The following is a 17653-nucleotide window of genomic DNA, read 5'->3' on the forward strand; positions in this document are numbered from 1 at the left end:
CAGGCAGAGCCAGAAAGTCGAGATTATTGGCATTATTCTTGCATGCTTAGGAGCTTTATTTTGACCTCTTCTGGCATTCCTGTGCGCTACTGTGTCACCATTTCCTTCACAGTTAAAAATCAAAGAGCGAGGCTGAGGTGGAGCAGTGGGGGAAGGTCTACAAGGGGCTTCCAGGTGCTCAGATCTTGCCTTGCTGGGCTGGAATATTTGATCCATAGCACCCCTGCAGCCAGACCTGTCCTACAAATTCTTGCGGCATAATTACATTAGGTAAGCATAGAATTAAATGCAATCCCTAACCTCAGAAAAACAACCAATGCCCAGTTTTTACCGGTAAAGCTTATTTCAGGTAAGGAACCTTTCAGTGCAGAAGCACAACCAAGCAAGGCGTATCCCTAGCTTTGTGCAGGTCACTCCTGGCGCCATCCCATTTAGATCCAGCCATGGTCTTTATTTGCAAAGCACTTGCTGCTGAAGGAGGTCCGATCCTGAGCATCCAGGACAGCAAGGTATCCGCATGTTCCAGAAGCAGGTAAGCAGACCAAGATACGGTGCAAAAAAAAGCTCTGGCTTCCTGACACTGCAACAGCATTTTTCACAAAGGTTCAGGTGCCCGTTGTTTGGAGAACAGAGCTCGCCCAAGGAAAAGCAGTTCTGGCAGGAGATCTCAGGCCACCTCTCTCGTCACCCTCACTGACCGGTGTCCGCTTGGTTGCCCAGTTCAGAAATGAGACTCGGGAGCAGACGTCCCCGTTGTCTTAGATCGTGGATGAGCTGTGCCCTCTAGTGGGGTCTGGCTCATCAGGAGCTGGAGAAGGACCCATCCAGGAGGCAGATGTCCCAGCCCATGCAAGGGGCAAGCTCCCCTGGGCTCCAGAGGACTCAAGGGCATTTACACTAGCCAGGCCGTAGCACTTTGTGCAGGCATCTCATTTACACCATCTCCTTTTATAAAAGCCATTAACAAAAGCATCTGAGGCATAACATCTGCTCGGGCAGATGAGACTGGTATGAAAATAACAGTGCATGAGAGGGCTGCTTGTTGTGGTGGCGCAAGTTGGAAATGAAGTTTCTCTTGGGTACAAAGCAATCCTTTCATAAGGCTTCAAAGCCATCCAGCCAAGTCCGAGCCCCTTGTTTTCTACTGAGAGTTTAGGAGCGTGATGTCACCATAGCTTGTGGGTCCAAAGCAGAGCCTTTCAGCATCGCCCACCGCTGCGGGTAAGACACTCAAACAGTATAAGCACAAGATCCTTGCAATGGGGTACATCCCTCCAAAAATGAAAATTAATTTTGAGGGTCATCTGCGTTCCCTGGGCCGATAAGCATCCTAAATGTACAGGTACAATCCGGGTTTGTCAGAGGTTTACGCTCACAATGGGAAGTGTCCTGCAGCAATCACAGCCTAAGGTGTTCACGCCCCAAGCCCTTCCCAAACCCTGAAACACGTTTCTGGCCCTCCGCTGTGCCAATGCCACAGTTCCCAGGGTCACACAGGGACTCTCGCCGAGGAACTAATCTACCCAAAGCCCTGGAAGAAAATAAGGCTTTAAGCCTGCTCATTTCACAGCACAGCCTGGTGAAACAAGTTGTGGGAGCAGGATGGGAGCACCTGAACTCCTTCTCTGCTGAAAAAAGTTATACCAGCCTCAAACAGTTTGGATTTCCATAGAGTTGTTAGGAATATCTTCAAAGGATCCCCAAATCCTGTTCTCACCTCTGTAGAGCTGACGGGAAGGGACCTGGGAAGGACAAGCTTTCCTTCCCTCTGGGAAAAAAGCTGTGTGCAGGGTAAGATTTGCTCTCAGGCAGGAGCTATGCGTGGATACTCAAGCCAGTTTAGCTGTGTCAGTGCAAATCTGTGCATGGACACATTCCCAAACGAAGGGAAATATGCTCTCATTTGGCTCCCATACCAAAACTTCTCACGATGATTAAACTTGGTGGGGGCACCACTCCCGTATGACTTTCGTGCAACCGTCGGGCATCTGTAAATGGGTTTTCATCCTAGAAACGGGAAGTGATCAAGCTGTGGCAGTCAGGCCTTGGAAATCACAAGACGTGCTCTTCATTTCACAACTGGGATGACATTTTTTGCAGCTTGCTTGTAGGACTCCTGCTTTTCACCCTGCTCCCTACAACTATTAGGACTGGATTTTGTAAAATCAGTTTCCCTTCCTGAAAACTTTCAGAGCTGTTACTTGAAGGAAAGGCACTATGACAAGATGAGTAACAGAAATAAAAAAACCCAACCTGTTAATTTAGTTTTTTAATTATCAGATCTTCCTGTTCTTGATCCAGACCTGTTATCCAAATACATTAATACGCAGTGATTTCTCTCGCAAGATATTAAAGCTTTAACAAGAGCAGCCTTCTCCAAAGCATCAAGCCCCAGCTGCCTGTGCTAACTAGCTATTTTACCTTAATTAAAAGGCAGTAAAAGCCCAGGTGCTTGGTTTTTGCTCACTTTGCATCTCCCCGGATCATCCACTGAAGCGCTTTGCAAGAGGAGCGGGTGTGCCGCGCTCCTGAAAACAAATCGCTTTGGCAATCCCCGGCCCAAGTTATCCGAGTCCTTACCTTGGCACTCGACCAAAGCCAGGACTAACGTGCGTCAGCAGAAATTGCTGTATTCTAAAACCCAGAGAAGGCCAGATCCTGGCACGCCATGGTTCCATCCCCCCCTGCAGCCAGCCCACCCTGGGCAGGGTACGGGCTGCTTTTGCTCCCCGTGCCCCTGGTAGCTGGGCTGGCCTCGGGCATCAAGGCACGGGGAAAAACCCACCCACCCACTCATCCATCTGTCAAAACCCACCACCAAACCCCAGCATGGGGAGCAGGGAGGGAGGGATGGATAGATGGATGGATGGAGGGAGTGCGGGGGGCATGTCTGCCGGCCCCTCTCGGCGTGACGGCAGCCCCGTGGTCCCGCCTTGCCTGGCTCGCCGCCGGGTCTAAGGTTCACTGATCTGCGGTCGCCTCTCACCTTTGACACTGCTCCACGGGAGCCGCTGGGTGGTTTCACTTTTATCCACCCCCCCGGCACGGAGAGGCTCGGGCAGCCGGAGGGGGCCCTCGCCCCACCAGCCCTCACGCCCCGCACCGGAGCGCCGGGAGGAGAGCAAGGCTTCGGGAAGGTAATGGCATCCTCTGCCACGGGATTCCCCGCAGGGCAGGCGCAGCCGTGATCCACCATCTCCCAGCTGCCTTTCCCAGGCAAGCTCCTGGGGTTGTCATCCTCCCACCGGGAAGCAGCCCCCGCATTCCAGCAGGGAGGGCGGCATCATCCTCAGCAGCTCTCTGCCCAAGAGAAGAGATTTTAGGAAGACTTAGGAAGCCCTTTGCCCTACCCCCATCCTCTCGGGAAGCCGAAGAGCTGCCGTGAAGCACTTGGTCTCACCCATGTCCCAGGGCGGTCTCCATTTATTGCTGCCTTATTTCCCCAACCTGCTTAATGACCCTCATTCTGTTCGCCTTCGCTTTGAGGAGGGCTGACTGCATTGAGAAATGGGCACTATGTAAATCTAACGCTGTTTATGCCTTAAGTCTTTGCAGTTGGGATTTCCGTATGCCCTGGTAACCTCGGCTTTAGCAAACTTGCCAAGCGGCCACGCTCCTACACCAGGACTGCCAGAGCTTTAGTGGGCAGGAGGAGGCTCCCGGAAGCAGAGGAGTGCTTTGAGATGAATACTAGAAGTTAATTGGGGTGGTAGGTGGATTGACCACTATCTGGCGGGGAAAAAAATAAATAAATCTAGATCTGAAAGAACCTAAAAACATCGTGTCCCAAAACTGCAGGGCTGGATAACTGCAGACTCACCTGGGTAACACCGGGGTCCCGGTTTGTCTGAGGAACTCATTAACTGGGGCTATCGTTTGCTGCTGCACCCCTGCAGAAACTCAGCAAATGTCTTTAACAGTTTTAGGATCTCGTTAGAGCTTGTGGGTTAGAAAAGCTTAGACATCAGACATCATTGGACTTAAATATCATTAATTTCCCAGGAAGTTAAAGAGAGTCTTAAATAACACTTCTCAGTGGCTCCAATCCCCAAAGGTTTGGCTTTCTTTTATTTTTTTACTGTTTTCCTTTGGAAATAAAAGCCTTGTCTCCTGACAATAAATATACCAGGATCCCCCTTCCCCAGGTTAAAAATACTGCAGAGGTACTAATTTATCAAGTAGCGAAAGCTAAGCCCTTGCTGTTGCATTGCAGTGCAAATATCCACTCTGCCACCTCAAGTTTCTGCTTTTTATTACCAGTGTTTACGCCCATAAAACACGAGTTTGAAAGGATGCTCCTTAGATAAAGTCCACTTTCCTGCTAATTATAAACAACTGACTCACCCTCATAAACAGATTTGTCAGGTTCCTTCTTGGAAACAGTGAGGGCAGGCGGTTCGAGCGCAGTGTCACGGATCTGGCCCTTCCGCGGCACCCAGCAAACAGATTACCTGTAAGTTGATTTACATTAAACCAGTGGGCTCCAGAGGGGAGGCTGGTTAACGCTGGTCAAAGCTGCCTCTGGATACCCACCCATTGCCCACGGGGAGGAGCGAGGAGATGGCGAGATGGGGGAACGGGGCTGTCTGGCCGAGAACACAATTTCCCAGCTGCAGCGATGCTTAATCCTCCATTAGGAAGTGAGAAATGATCTGCGTTGCGGCCGTTTCCGTGCTCACCTCCTGGGTAAGTGTAAGATCAGGCAAGTCTGCCTCAAATATCTGCTGCTAGACACAGCTGTCACACAATATTAAGCCGTATCTGGAGACTAAATCCACCAACAGGATTTTTTGCAGTTAACTGAAGAGAAATGCTTGTTTCGACCGATCTCTGGCTCTTTATGTTGAATTTGAGCAGGTTCAGCTTTCCCTGCCCCATGGCATGGCTTCTAGGCACGAGGACAGGTCTTGTAACACCTCAGCTGTTCCCCAGGCTGCTCCTTAAATTGCTGAGTTATTCTTTACCAGGATCAAACTAAAAAGCCCCAAAATCCAGCATCTAAGCAGTCCCAGTTCAGGTTACACCTCAGACTTTCAAAGCCCACATGGGAAAAGATGCTAAAATTTGCATTTTGCATGGAAGCATCGGCGACTTCTTCACAGTTTTGAGTTTGCAGTAAGATAAATCAAACTTCTTCTAGTTACGCCGACAGACGCTTTCTGGGATGCAGGTGCACTCTGCTGGGGCTTTAACTCACAGAAATCACCAGGAAAGTTGCTTTAAATGTTTCTCCTGGTTACATTCAGTCGGTCTGAGCCCAGGGAAGTCAGGGAGGTTTCCACCTGAAGAACGACCTTCCTCTGCTTCATTGGCAGTGCAGGCTGAAAGAAGAGGGATGCTGTTTGCTGTGAGGCAGCAGCATCCTTACCCGCACCCGGAGTGGGCATCGGTAACCCTGCCGGAGCAGCATCCTGGATTTGCAGAGCTGACTGAAACCCTAATCTCATGGACAGGCTCTTCCCCAGGACAGGGAGCAGCCACAGAAGGGTGACTACCAGCCCCATGAGATGTCTGGAAAGGTTTTCCCCATAGCCCCTTAGCCAGCGAGCACAGGGTTCTACTCTGTTCACTCCTTTTTCAACAAAAAAAAGAAAAAAAAAGGAGAAAGAAAACAGTTTCCCCTAACTCCTATTTCCCATTGAATCAAAACAAAGCCACTCGTTTCACTTCCTTGCCGCTCTCCTCGGGTGGAAAGGGGAGATTCACCTTCTGCCTCTTAAAACGGAAAAGAAATTGTTTCAAACGAGCTTTGGCAAAACTCCCCCCCTCTAAGAGGTGCTTGCTAGCGGGAAAAGTGTTCAAGGAAATTTCTATCATTACAGTAATTCTCAGGTGAGCTTTGTTCCAGCATCAATACTGCCTTCTAGGGTTAAACAGAGAGCAGCAGAGTGAAATAATGGGAGATTTAGAAATATAGACAATATTGGGAGGTTTCACGCAGCTTCTTGTTTCCTTAGAGAGTTTTACGGCATATCACCTACGGTAGCCAACGTAACTGCCCAGAAAGGGTTGCAATCTTATTTCCAGGCCTACAAAGAGGCAAATGTGTTTAGTTAATACCATAAGGAGCCCTCTTATGCTGTGCCACGGGATTTATATTTTTCCTGCTCAAAAAACAAAACCCACCCCTAACTAGCCGTTCTGCACAAACTGCGACCCTGTTATTCACCACTGGGCTGTGTGAGCTGGGGGCGGGGTGGGGGAAGGTGGCTTTTAAGGGGATGAAAAAGCTTTTTCATCCCTGCCTGAAAGGCAGGGAATCCCCTGGCTTTTAAGGGGCTGAAAGCCCATCTCACATAGAAGAACAACCACCCGCATCTACAGCTGCGGTTCGGCCAGCACCAAGGAATGCTCTTAATGACAGCCCGCTTTGATAACAGCTCAGGGCAGGCGGAAGAATTAAAGGTCTGGAGGCTGCCAGATTGCAGGGGGAAGACGGGCAAAATGAAGGAGACGCATGGGATGAGCAGCACGCAGGAACAAGGGGCTTTTGTCAGATGAGGGACCCGCAGAGACCTTCCCGGGCCGGGAGCCACACTGCTAGCACTGCTCTTTGGTGTCTTTATAAAGGCACTTCTTCTCGCTCACCTGCAAGTCCCACACACCAAACTCCTATGAGCTCCAGGCAGTAATTGCACCAAATCTTCATTATAAGTCTTGCAGGTCCCTACTCTCTCTGACTGACCAGGGCTTTCTTCAAAAGCCCATGGAGGGAAGCACCCCACGCCAGTAGCGTTCACCCCGGCGTGGGAGGCTCTTCATCTGGTGTGCAATAGCAGTGAGGTCAGGACACATAGGCAGGGACCAGCAGCAGGACATGAACATTTCGGTGTCCTTCACAAGGATCCTCTGCTGCCTTTGGGCGTTAGAAGGCTAGGTCTATATAGACGGCACATCCCATCTCTGCACACGGCAGTTACGAGCTTGCTGGCGGCATATTTCTGTGGCGTGTGAGGTGGGATGAGGGCACACAAGGTCATCTCATGCCCTCTCCTGCTCAGTTCAACACCCCATGACCCTTCGTCTTCAAGCTCTGCGTGAACCTCCCTCTCTCCTGCGTAGCTCTCCAGGTGAGCTCAGTATTTTTGGAGGAAGAGCCCTGCAAGGAGAAGCCAGGGCAAAGCTCTGGCCAGCTGCAAGATAGCGTTATTCACCACCCTGCGCCGACAGTTCCCATCGACAGCGGGGCAGCGTCACTTCCTTGGGCTCAAGGCTGGGAGAAGGGGACACGTGCCATCCAGGAGGGCTCACGCCAACGTTTATCTTCCCAGCGTATGGCCAATGCTCTGCAGTAGCTCTCTTTGAGCCAGGTTTGAGGCAACCACCGTTATTTTGGGCTGTTTCCACACCCCACCCCTGGTTACTGCGCAGTGTAGTGATGCACCACCCTGAGTGATGCAGAGTCACAGGCCGTGGTGCAATGGTCATGAGGACATGAGACTTCACAGGCTTGGTCTGTCTGGGGTTTCTTAACCCGTGGTGCAGGGTCATAGAATCATAGAACCGCGGAGGTTGGAAGGGTGCTTTCAGATCATCGAGTCCAGGTCTTTGGACAAAACCCATCACTAAATCATATCTCTAAGCACTGTGTCTGCCTGGCTTTTAAATACCTCCAGGGATGGTGCCTCAACCACTGCCCTGGGCAGCCTGTCCCAAGGCTTGACAACCCTTTCAGTGTAAACATTTTTCCTAATATCCAGTCTAACCCTCCCCTGGCGCAACTTGAGGCCGTTTCCTCTTGTCCCATCTCCTGTTCCTTGGGAGAAGAGACCGACCCCCACCTCTCTACACCCTCCTTTGCTTTATGTGCTGCTCTCCTCAAGGGTGCTTGGGTCAGGTCCTCTCACTCCTGCTTTTTCACCCTGGTGAGCAACACGCTGACTTGAAGCGGTGCTGCCTCAAAGCCCATCATCTCTTGAGGTGCCCTGTCATTCCCTGGGCAGTGTTCTCAGCAAGCTGGCAGCAGCACTGCCTCCACCTCTGAGCTCACCTCCAGCCTGGGTTGGGCTCCCCTGGTATATCTTCTAACCAAGACCCGCAATAAATGTGGAATTTCAGCCTAAGCTCTTCACCAGGCCTTTGGGGAAGGAGGCATGCTGAAGAGCAAGGCACATCCCTAAGTGATGTCCTCCTGCCATTAATTTTCTCCAGCGTGTTCTTTCTTTAAAGGAGACGCCCCCAATCTAATCTCCTTGTCTACATGCAAGGCTTCTTGCATCAAGTTTCCTCCTAAAGATCTCCACCCTGTGGTCATAACTGACAGTGGCAGATGGTTTGATGTATTAAATTTGATTCAGGGTATCAATGGTTTTCTTCTAGCCTATTTTGAGGTTAAACCCCACCTGCCCCGCTGCCACTGGTCAGGAGTTGATGCAGGAGGCTCAGCTGAGGTCACTGCAGACGTGTTTTGAACAGAGTTGGTTTCCTTGCAGAGCATGGCACAGAAAGCAATGCCGGGCACCTCCCCGGAGGGAATTCGTCCCACCTACATGTACAAGGTGGTTCTGCTGGGGAGCACGTCAGTGGGAAAGTCAAGCCTGGCCTACCGATACGTGAAAAATGACTTCAAGGAGTCGCTGCCAACTGTGGGATGTGAGTGAGTGGCTTCAGTAGCTTTATGGCTCTGGACAAGAGACCAGGCCTGATGCCCTTCCCTGCAGCGGGGTGGGATGCAGGAGAACACGTTAGTCTATCCTGCAGGAAGACAGACCCACTTTTGAACGTGATATGGACTTGCCCCGGAGCCAGACCTCCCCCATTGCTGTCACCCTCTCATCTCCGCAGCCCATTTTCCTCAGCGCCAGGCTGTGAGCAAAGCCACGTCCAAATTGCACAGGTTTGGTTTAGCGCTGGGTCCAAACTGTGTGGCCCCATCTGCCTTATCCGTGCTTGGCCCTGTGCTGCCCCCACAGCTATTCGGACACCCCAGGAGAGTCTCTCCTGTACATGTGCTGCCCCAGCCTCAATGTCCCGCTGGAGCAAGGAGGTTCTGGCTGGGGTGCAGGTGGATGGGACAGCCCCGAAGGTGGTGGCCACCTGCGGCAGGTCCCCCCCAGCACCGCCTGATGGTAGGCTCACAGCAGCGTCTCGTTCCTCCGGCCTGCCTGCAGAGACAAGAGTACAGACCTCCCCACGCTGCAAACCCCAGTGCCGGTCTGCAAACCCCACACTGCCCCGCTGGCAAAGGGGAGAGCATCTGCCCCTGCGTGTCCTGTCCTGACAGGCCATGCTGAAAAACCCACCACCGAAGGCAGGCCATGTGTATGCTCATGCTTTGATGGATGCCATCTGGAGAGCTGCAAGAGCCCTACTCCCTCTATAACCTCCCTTGGGCCAACGTGCCTGCTGGGATCAAGCTGCCTCCCCTCTACATTCGCATCAGCCCAGCTTCCCACACCACCCAGACAATATAGATGCTCTTTTTACATGATTTTTGCCCTAAGAAGGCACAGAGGTTGTGGTCCCACCTGGAACCTGAAGAGGTAGCTAGTGGAGCTGCTTCCCTTGTCCCTCTGCCTTGGCTCTGGCTGGTCCACAAGCCACCATCTGCTGCCTGGGAGCAGGGATGGAGGCTCCCTTTCAGTGGGAGCCCTTTTCGGTGGGTATTCCTATTCAGAGCCTTCACAGGTCTGACCCACCAGCAAGGTGGAGGTGGTTCTTGGGGGTCTATTCTGCAAAGCTCAGAGCTGTCTGACATCAAAACTGGTGTGCATCCACCGACATCTGCCACCAGGAAGGGCTCCCAGCCTGCCCTGCCTTGCGGCACGCCATCCCATCAACAGTGCTGGTGCTTATGAGGAACCTGTCCCAATTTTGTACGTTAGAGCATTGTTACCGGCCCTCGGGATGGGTTTGACCTCACAACAGTGGATCTGAGCTCTCTGCTCTTGCTGCAAGTGAACATGCGTCCTACATCTTGCTCGCAGGCTCCTTCTTCACACAGACGGTCAACCTGGAGGTAGCCACCATCAAGTTTGAGATCTGGGACACTGCAGGCCAGGAGAAGTACCACAGCGTCTGCCACCTCTATTACCGGGGCGCCCATGCTGTTCTCCTCGTTTACGACATCGCTAAGAAGGTAAGACAGGGGATGCCGATCCCATCTGTGCCGAAATTATGCCGTGCAGCAGCACTGGCGGGGCAGAGGTGTCCAGATGATGGTGTTTGGCCTTGGTAGAACAGGAAATGGTACACAAGCACCGCCCGAGAAGATGAACGTCCCACATGGGACATGCTAGGGGCTGTCCCTGCCCATGCAGGACCATGCCACCACCCCAGCGGGGAGTTCTGCTGCCACGCAGAAAAGCTGCATCCCATCCAAGGCTGATTTATCCCTAAGGATGTTTGAGGGCCGGGGACCTGTTTCCCCAAGAGAGGGGGCAATCAAAGCCTCCCCACCACATCTCTTCCACCCCCTTTGGTTTGGTGCCACTTGCCCAGCATCCCTATGTCTGAGATGAAGGGATTAAATCGAAGCCAGATGACTGGGTGGTTTTGTCTCCATCTCTCCAGGAAACACTCAACAGAGCAAAACTGTGGCTGAGGGACCTGGAGAAGGAATTCCTTCCTGATGAAATCGTCATTGCTTTGGTGGGCAACAAGACAGACCTTGCTGCTGAGCGAGAAGTCGCCACTGAGGTGAGCATCTGCCGTGAGCTGCCAGGCCCCCTCATCTCACCCGCTTGCCAGCAAGCAATGGGGTATGTCCTAGTAAGGCCGAGAATTTGAAAGGCTTTCAGACACCTCCAGAGTTCACGAATAATTATTGACGTGCCATGGAACGCCACCGTAACCAAATGAGAAACCCCAGAGGGGGCTGGGGGAATAACTAACTCTGCTTGTCTCCACCTAGGAGGGGGAAGAGTTTGCAAGGACCAAAGGCCTCCTCTTCATGGAGACATCCGCAAAATCCAACCACCAAGTGAATGATATCTTTATGGCCATCGGTGAGTTGTGTGACGGCTGTAGGTGACAGCAGAGGCAGGTGAACCACAGGCCCCAGACCTCTGCTTCAAGGTTGTAAAAGCCTTCTCCCCTGCAAAGCTGACCCCCTTCATTGCTTGTGTTTGACACCAAGATCTTCTTCCTGTCTGGTACAGCCTGTGCCACACCTGGCAGCTGCAAGGGTCGCAGCCGCAGCAGTCCGTGGTATCTGTGTCATGCTTCTTAGGGCAGAAGGATGGACAGACCCATCCCAGGACGCTCCAGCATCAGAGAAGGATGTCAGACCCTCTCCCAAAGCTACAATTTTCTTTTGCTTTTGTATCTACCCTAGGTGTAATGGCATCCCCAGCGTAACTGCTCAGTAGAGATCTAACAGGGTCACTGGGGGGTGGTACTGGTGGCCATCAGCGGCTCCCCTGAGGTGGGACAGGACAGCCATCCCATCCCACCCCAACGGCAGGGGAACTGAGCCCCCTTTCTCCCCTTGTATTTCTTCCCAGCCCGAGAGCTCCTGCAGAGGGAGCAAGCAAAGACGTCTGCCCCGTCCCCACACGGGAGGTCAACGGTTGAGCTGGGGGAGAGCGGGGCGAGGACTGGGTGCTGCCAGCTCTGAGGATGGGCAGCTCTGGACCTCAGGCTGCAGTGCCAGCAGTGGCTGGATGAGGTCTCCAAGAGGATCAGTGACAAAGCTGGGAGACACAGAACCACAGGGGCAGCTCGGCCCAACCACCCTCCCCCTCGGAGCAAGGTCAGAGCCTGTCCTGGGGGGCACAGGACCTCTTCAACCCTCCAACTCTGGCTTCCTCCAGGAGGTAGGGCCTGGGGGTTTCTTCTACCAACTTTCTGTATCCAGAGAGGAGCATGACCCTCTGGCACTGCTGCCACCAGCCCTGACTGGTGACACCCCCCCACTCCAGCTGCACGTCAGCTCCTCTGCATCCCTTCCCATCTGAAAAGGGAGGGTTTAACTTTCTGGAGCGAAGCAGGTGCATCCTGGGGGCTTTACGCCCAGGCTGCAAATAAAGAGAATATTGCCCTAAAGGCATTGGGGTTTTTTTCCTGACCTGGATGTCAGCCCACAAGTAGGGACTGCAGGAAGCCCAGAGGCAGCCAGGACCAGCGCTCCCCTTGCCTGACCCCTTTGAGCCCTGCTTGCCTGGGGCTGCACCACGGGATGGGGTCACAGCCCATCCTCAGGAGAAATCACTGATTTGTCACTGATGCAAAAGCCAGGTCTGGGGGCAGAGCAGGGCCAAAGCAAATGTCAGGCATCACGGTACCCTGTGGCTTGCAGGGCCTCCCCATTATGGGTTATGCCGGGGGAACATGCCTTGGCTAGAAGAGGAGAAGGTGGGAGCTGTGCCGAGAGGTGTCATGGGGCTACCAAAGCCTTCCCTGACCGGCTGCCGTGCCAACGCAGCTCTAGCAGGAGCCTGGCCAAGCTGCAAGGAGGGAAGAGCTGTTGCTCTTCGAGGGAAGGATGCTCTCTCACCTCCTCCATCCCCAGAGCACCTGGTCTGTCTCCAAAAGCACGACAGGGCTTCAAAGATGCTGAGGGGACAGGAACACCTCTCTTATGAGGAAAGGCTGAGGGATTTGGGTCTCTTCAGACTGGAAAAAAGACGGCTGAGGGGGGACCTTATCAACACTTATAAATACTGAAAGGGTGGGTGTCAGGAGGATGGGGCCAGGCTCTTTTCAGTGGTGCCCGGCAACAGGACAAGAGGTAACGGGCACAAACTTGAGCATAGGAAGTTCCACCTAAACATGAGGAGGAACTTCTTTCCTGTGAGGGTGGCAGAGCCCTGGCACAGGCTGCCCAGAGAGGTGGTGGAGTCTCCGTCTCCGGAGACATTCCAAACCCACCCGGACGTGTTCCTGTGCCACCTGCTCTGGGTGACCCTGCTCTGGCAGGGGGTTGGACTGGGCGATCTCCAGAGGTCCCTTCTGACCCTATGGTTCTATGACAGTGCCCAACAAACCCAGGGGGAGACATTGCCCTCTCCAGGACAGCTGCGGCACCACGAGCATGGCCACAGAGGAAGGGTGGCACCGCTTGCCCAATGCACCGCTGGGTTTTTGAGGCACCCCTTGACAGAGGGGCAAGGCTTGGCCAGGCTGGGCTTGGCCACGAAGGCAGCAGACACCCTCGAAGATGCTCCCCACATTGAGGAGGGAACCACAGCACTCTTTGCCCAGGTTTGTCAGGTCAGGTCCCACCCCAGGGACCCCACACCAGCCAGGGTGCCCACCTGCGATGCTTCCCCAGCGTGACGAGCCGTCCCAGTACAGGACAGGAACTCCTTCCCAGCCAGAAAGGAAAGCTGCTGTCTCCTCCTGCCTAAATCCCCAATCCTTAGGGCAGCTGGGAGGCAGGGGTGCTAATTGCCCCTCATCCCCTCCCACCTGCCCCCTCCCTCCCGAGATTAACCCTTCCCTTCCCAAACAGCCCCAGACCCCCAGTGCTGGGCCAGGAGCTGCAGACGGGGATGCTGAGGGCTGGGGGTCACCTTCCCCCCTGCCCCTCTTGCCCCCAAAACTGGAAAGTGGAGAAAATGATCTGCCTTGGGGGTCACAGCTCACGAGGGGATGTCTGGGGACATGCAGCGTGATGGATGGGGCCCCACGTGCTCCCCAAACGTTTCTGACCCGGGCCGGGGAAATGGAGTGTCTGTTTCTGACCCCAACACCATGGAAATTAAGGTGTTGGCATCACCCATGGGTGCCACCATGCTGCAGGGACCCCAGGGCATGCACCTGGGAAATGGGGGAGGGGCTCTGGGGCTTATTTTTAGGGTGTTTTTTTTGTGCGTGGGGGGGTGTGTGTGGGATAAACATGCCGTGTCATGCAGGACTGCACACACCGCTGGGGCAGGCTGCAAAACTGCCGCGAGGCCAGCAATTTGGGGGGTCGCATCCCCCCACCCAACCCCGTCCCGTCCCCCAACTCCCTGCAACCCCCCCGTGACCCCCCCTGCGCTGCATTTGGGAGCAGAGAGGCTAGGACACAGGGGCTGAGAGGAGAAGGGCTTTTATTGTGGGGTTCACCTCAGGGGCTGCGTTCCTCCCGGGGGGGCTGGGGGTGCGGGCGGGAGGGTGCGCAGGCTTGCGGCCGGCCAGCCCCCCCGCCATGGATGATGCCCTGGCCCAGGGCTCGCCGTCGGCCGAACCGCCCCACCGGCCTGATCCCGCGCCCCGTGTACCAGGAGGGGTCGATGTCCGGGTCTGCAAGGCAAAAAAAACAAGGAACCGTCGGGGAGTGATGAGGGGGGGGCACAGAGGGGTGATGGTGCATTGCACCCGTGGAGGTGAGGGGGGCATGAACCCCAGGGGAGGGGGAAAAGGGGCTGGGGTGGGAGTATAAAAGCTGTTGCAGAGGCTGTTTCAAAGCAAACCTTTGCTTCTGCGTAGTCACCCCCTTCCCTCCCCCCCCCGGCCCCATCCATGCAGCTGAGTCTGGGGATGCAGAAGGGGCTGGAGGCGGGGTGGGGGGTGGGCTGGGGGAGTCCCTTACTCCTGCTCTCCTTACTCCTGATTTCCATGGAGCGCTCGCGGATGTGGCCGTGGGCGATGGGCAGAGTCAGGCAGGTGAGCAGCAGGCAGAGGAGGCAGGTGGTCCCCAGCTTCATCCCCGACACTCTCTGGCCACGATGGCTTGGCACCAAAGCCCCCTGGCCCCTGGCGCTTCCTGCTGGTACCACGAAGACGGCAGCCTCCGACGCGGCTGCGGGTGGGAAGGGGTTTGGCTGTTGCAGAGACACCCCGCTTGGGTTTCCTGGGTTAAAAGCTCATCAGGGGGTGTCCCCCCCCATCAGGAGGGGACAGCTGCAATGGAGGGGATGGGGCTGCTGTCCCTGTCGCAGCATCCCCAGACTGGCTGCCGTGCAAAGGGCACGAGGCAGCTGGATCAAAACCCGGGGGTTTTGCTGGAGCTGATACCTCTAGGGAAAATATCCCCCGCAAACGGGAGCTGTACAAACCTCAAGTCAATTAAAATAGGTTTTTGTCCTAGCCTAGCGCCTTAGGCCAGGCCTGGCATCGCTCTTTCTGGCCAGGACCCCCGGCATGCCCGCGGTGGTGGGACCCTGCAGCCCAGGAGATGGGGAGGGCGGCCAGTGCCGAAACGCAGGGCTGGAGGCACAAAGGGGCTTTGCTGCCAGATGCTGGGTGATGGATGGACCCCGGTCACGTCTGCACCCTTGGCACCCACCCCTGGTCCCCCACCACCCAAATGATAACCCAGGACCACCCTGTAACACGCCTTATGGCACCGAGGCGGTGAGCGGGGACCGTGCAGGGTGCGCCGAGCGATGGGCTCGAGCGACGAGGGAGCAGGGCCAGGGGCAGAAGCAGGAGAGCCGGGTTAAGCAGGACACGGAGGGGACACAGCGACAGCTTTATTTCCGGGGAGTTCAGCAAAGGAGAAGTTTGCAGCGTGGCGGGCAGGACCCAGTCGTGGCTCCTGAGGGCTCAGGTTTGCAATCCCCTTACGGAACTCCCCTCCCCAGCCAGCTGGACGGACACGAGGATGCACGCACAGAGGCAAAGCGGTTCTGGGGAAATTATTCGGCAAGAAAAGCATCACGAGAGGGAGAGAGGCAGGCTGCACTTACCGCGGCGTGGCAAGGCGAAGTGCCCGGCTGCCGTCCCACTGAGCCCAGCAGCTGCCGTCTGAGCCGGAGTCCCCGCCAGGAGCCCTTTTTATGGCCGTTTTTCGTGCTGATGTCAGAGGCGAGGCCCCGCGGGGACCGAGCTGGGGCATCTCCCCTCCCTGCCGTCCCCTCTCATCAAATCAGCACAGGGATTTTCATGACTCAGAAGGGACCAGCGTTTTATCTTCCGCCGGCCGAGGCGGATAGCTTGGGAACGTGTTAAATCCCCATCCTTCAGCCGGTGTTATTTTGGACAAGGGGAAGTTTTCTGCTCTGTCACCCCACTTGTGGGGTGTGCTGTTCCTGCTGCACTGCAGGAGTTATGCTGGGCGCCACCACCCTTTCTCCTTCACCCGCCCCCCACAAAGGCTGCTTTAAGGAAACCAGAAAATTAAATACGGAGACGAGGGGAAGGTGACTTGCTGGGGCATGCAGGCTGGCAGGAGCGGGCTCGTCCCCGCAGTGTGAGGGCTTCAAACCTCCCATTTTCAAGGGGATAAACCACCCCCAGGTGAAGGTTTTCTGATGGCGTTTGTTCTGCCAGATGCAACACTGGAGCCAGCTCGGGTCCCCAGCACGGGGTGGGGGGGGTGGTCAGGGTCCAAACACACATCCACCCCCCGGCAAAACTGGAATTATTGGGACTTTGAGGCACATGCCGAAACAAGGACATCTCTGCGTTGGCAGGATGGTGAAGACGCTGTCACGAGGGGGGTGTGGGCAGGGGGAAAGGGTCTGTCTGCCCCCCGGCCCACGTGGGGCTGGCAGTGCCCCGGGACAGAGCTCCGTATCGTGCTGCGGTCGGCTCTGACGCCTGAGTGCTGCCAGTGCCGGGGGTGGTCACGGGAGGGGATGGAGGGTGGTGGCTGTGGAGGGGCATCAAAGGCAAGGGAAGGGGATGAACAGCGGAGGAAAAAAAACCCCGCCAGCCAAGGAAACCCAGACCCCAGGCTCAGCAGCGCTCTCTCGAGCCCAGGGTTGTTGCTGCGATTTAATACAGCTTTAAAACAACCTCTCAGTGTGGGCTTGTGTTTCGGGTGGCTCCCAGATTTGCTCCTGGTTTTCCACAGAAGTTGGAGCGGCGCATTTCAGAGCCAGCCCCTCCTTATCCCCACACTGTGCACCCCCTGCGCCCGGCCTCACTGCTGGGTACCACCGACCCTGCTCAGCCCGTCTGTGTGCCTGTCGCCGGCGTCTGACAAGTCGTATTGCCATCCCCTTCATCCCCATCTCCCCCCGTTCTGCTCCGGTGCTGTCAATGTGGCACCCGTCTGCTTTCACCTGCTTAATTTTAAAGCGCGGTGCGGGGGGGGCACCAGGTGGTTAAAGGAGAGGACAGGGAGAGAGAGGAGCCTTTGCTCAAACGAGCTGAAAGAACACTGAAAAATGGATTCTAGGTTCCAGACACAAAGTTGGCTTTATTGAATGATTTAGTATACACATATATATATTCTCTACACAGGCAGATGGGGCAGGAAACCAGCAAATAACAACGTGGGTGACTACAGCCTGAAGGACACCTTGCTTTGCAGCGCTGAGGCTCGCTGCGAGGACTTCTCCCTGGGGACGAGCATCCAAGCAGGTGCGGGGAAGGGCTCGAGTTGCAGCTGCAACCGGGTGCAGCAAGAGGCGCCTCTGGGGCGAAGGCTGAGCCCTGACGCCAGAAGGAGGGGTGCAAACCCCTAGGGGGGCCCAGCTCTTGGTGGGGCTCCCTTCTGCCAGCCGAGCAGCCAGGGCGCCTTGGCAGCAAGACATGCCCCCGGCAACGCCATGGTGTCCCCTTGGGAGAGTTCCTACTATGGCAGTGGTTTGCACTTACCCTTTTCAACTTCAGGCCAGAAGGATTTAATTTTAAAATAAGAAACTGCTTTTGTTTCCAGCTGGGAAGCCTGGACTATGGACTTACAAGACTGCCCTGCGCTGACCGCGTGACCCATTTCTACTGACCTCTACTACTACCAAAGGCAAGTGTACGTGTTACTTGCGTGAGAGTTCACACTACCGCTTCATAATTAAAGTGATTTTAGTTCAGATTCACAGGAATAGCCTAAAATGGC

The 17653-nt window shown here is 55.0% G+C and overlaps 2 protein-coding genes across 3 annotated transcripts; one reads left to right on the top strand and one right to left on the bottom strand.

Annotated features, from left to right (window-relative positions):
* Positions 1–3009: 3009 nt before the first annotated feature.
* RAB17 (RAB17, member RAS oncogene family) lies at positions 3010–17313 on the top strand. Of its 2 annotated transcripts, XM_063341283.1 has the most exons (7): positions 3054–3137; positions 4357–4686; positions 8433–8592; positions 9927–10078; positions 10513–10638; positions 10853–10946; positions 11445–11914. In XM_063341283.1, the coding sequence occupies exons 2-7, from the start codon at positions 4648–4650 to the stop codon at positions 11555–11557; spliced, it is 684 nt and encodes a 227-aa protein (XP_063197353.1). In that variant the 5' UTR covers positions 3054–3137; positions 4357–4647; the 3' UTR covers positions 11558–11914. The 2 variants fall into 2 exon arrangements, with proteins under 2 accessions (XP_063197352.1, XP_063197353.1); XM_063341282.1 differs by lacking the exons at positions 4357–4686; positions 11445–11914 and adding an exon at positions 17059–17313 and having other exon boundaries at positions 3010–3137.
* PRLH (prolactin releasing hormone) lies at positions 13994–14573 on the bottom strand. Its single transcript, XM_063340997.1, has 2 exons — positions 14474–14573; positions 13994–14169 (listed from the first exon to the last, which is right to left on the bottom strand). The coding sequence occupies exons 1-2, from the start codon at positions 14571–14573 to the stop codon at positions 13994–13996; spliced, it is 276 nt and encodes a 91-aa protein (XP_063197067.1).
* Positions 17314–17653: the final 340 nt, after the last annotated feature.

Source organism: Chroicocephalus ridibundus, chromosome 7 (assembly GCF_963924245.1).
Source record: "Chroicocephalus ridibundus chromosome 7, bChrRid1.1, whole genome shotgun sequence".
In the NCBI taxonomy this organism is placed as follows: domain Eukaryota; kingdom Metazoa; phylum Chordata; class Aves; order Charadriiformes; family Laridae; genus Chroicocephalus; species Chroicocephalus ridibundus.

Coding starts and splice junctions, on each gene's coding strand:
- RAB17 (XM_063341282.1), top strand. CDS start 8,436: ATGGCACAGAAAGCAATGCCGGGCACCTCCCCGGAGGGAATTCGTCCC. Junction 10,079..10,512: donor TTTACGACATCGCTAAGAAG/GTAAGACAGGGG, acceptor CCATCTCTCCAG/GAAACACTCAACAGAGCAAA. Junction 10,639..10,852: donor AGCGAGAAGTCGCCACTGAG/GTGAGCATCTGC, acceptor GTCTCCACCTAG/GAGGGGGAAGAGTTTGCAAG.
- PRLH (XM_063340997.1), bottom strand. CDS start 14,573: ATGAAGCTGGGGACCACCTGCCTCCTCTGCCTGCTGCTCACCTGCCTG. Junction 14,170..14,473: donor GCGCTCCATGGAAATCAGGA/GTAAGGAGAGCA, acceptor TTTGCCTTGCAG/ACCCGGACATCGACCCCTCC.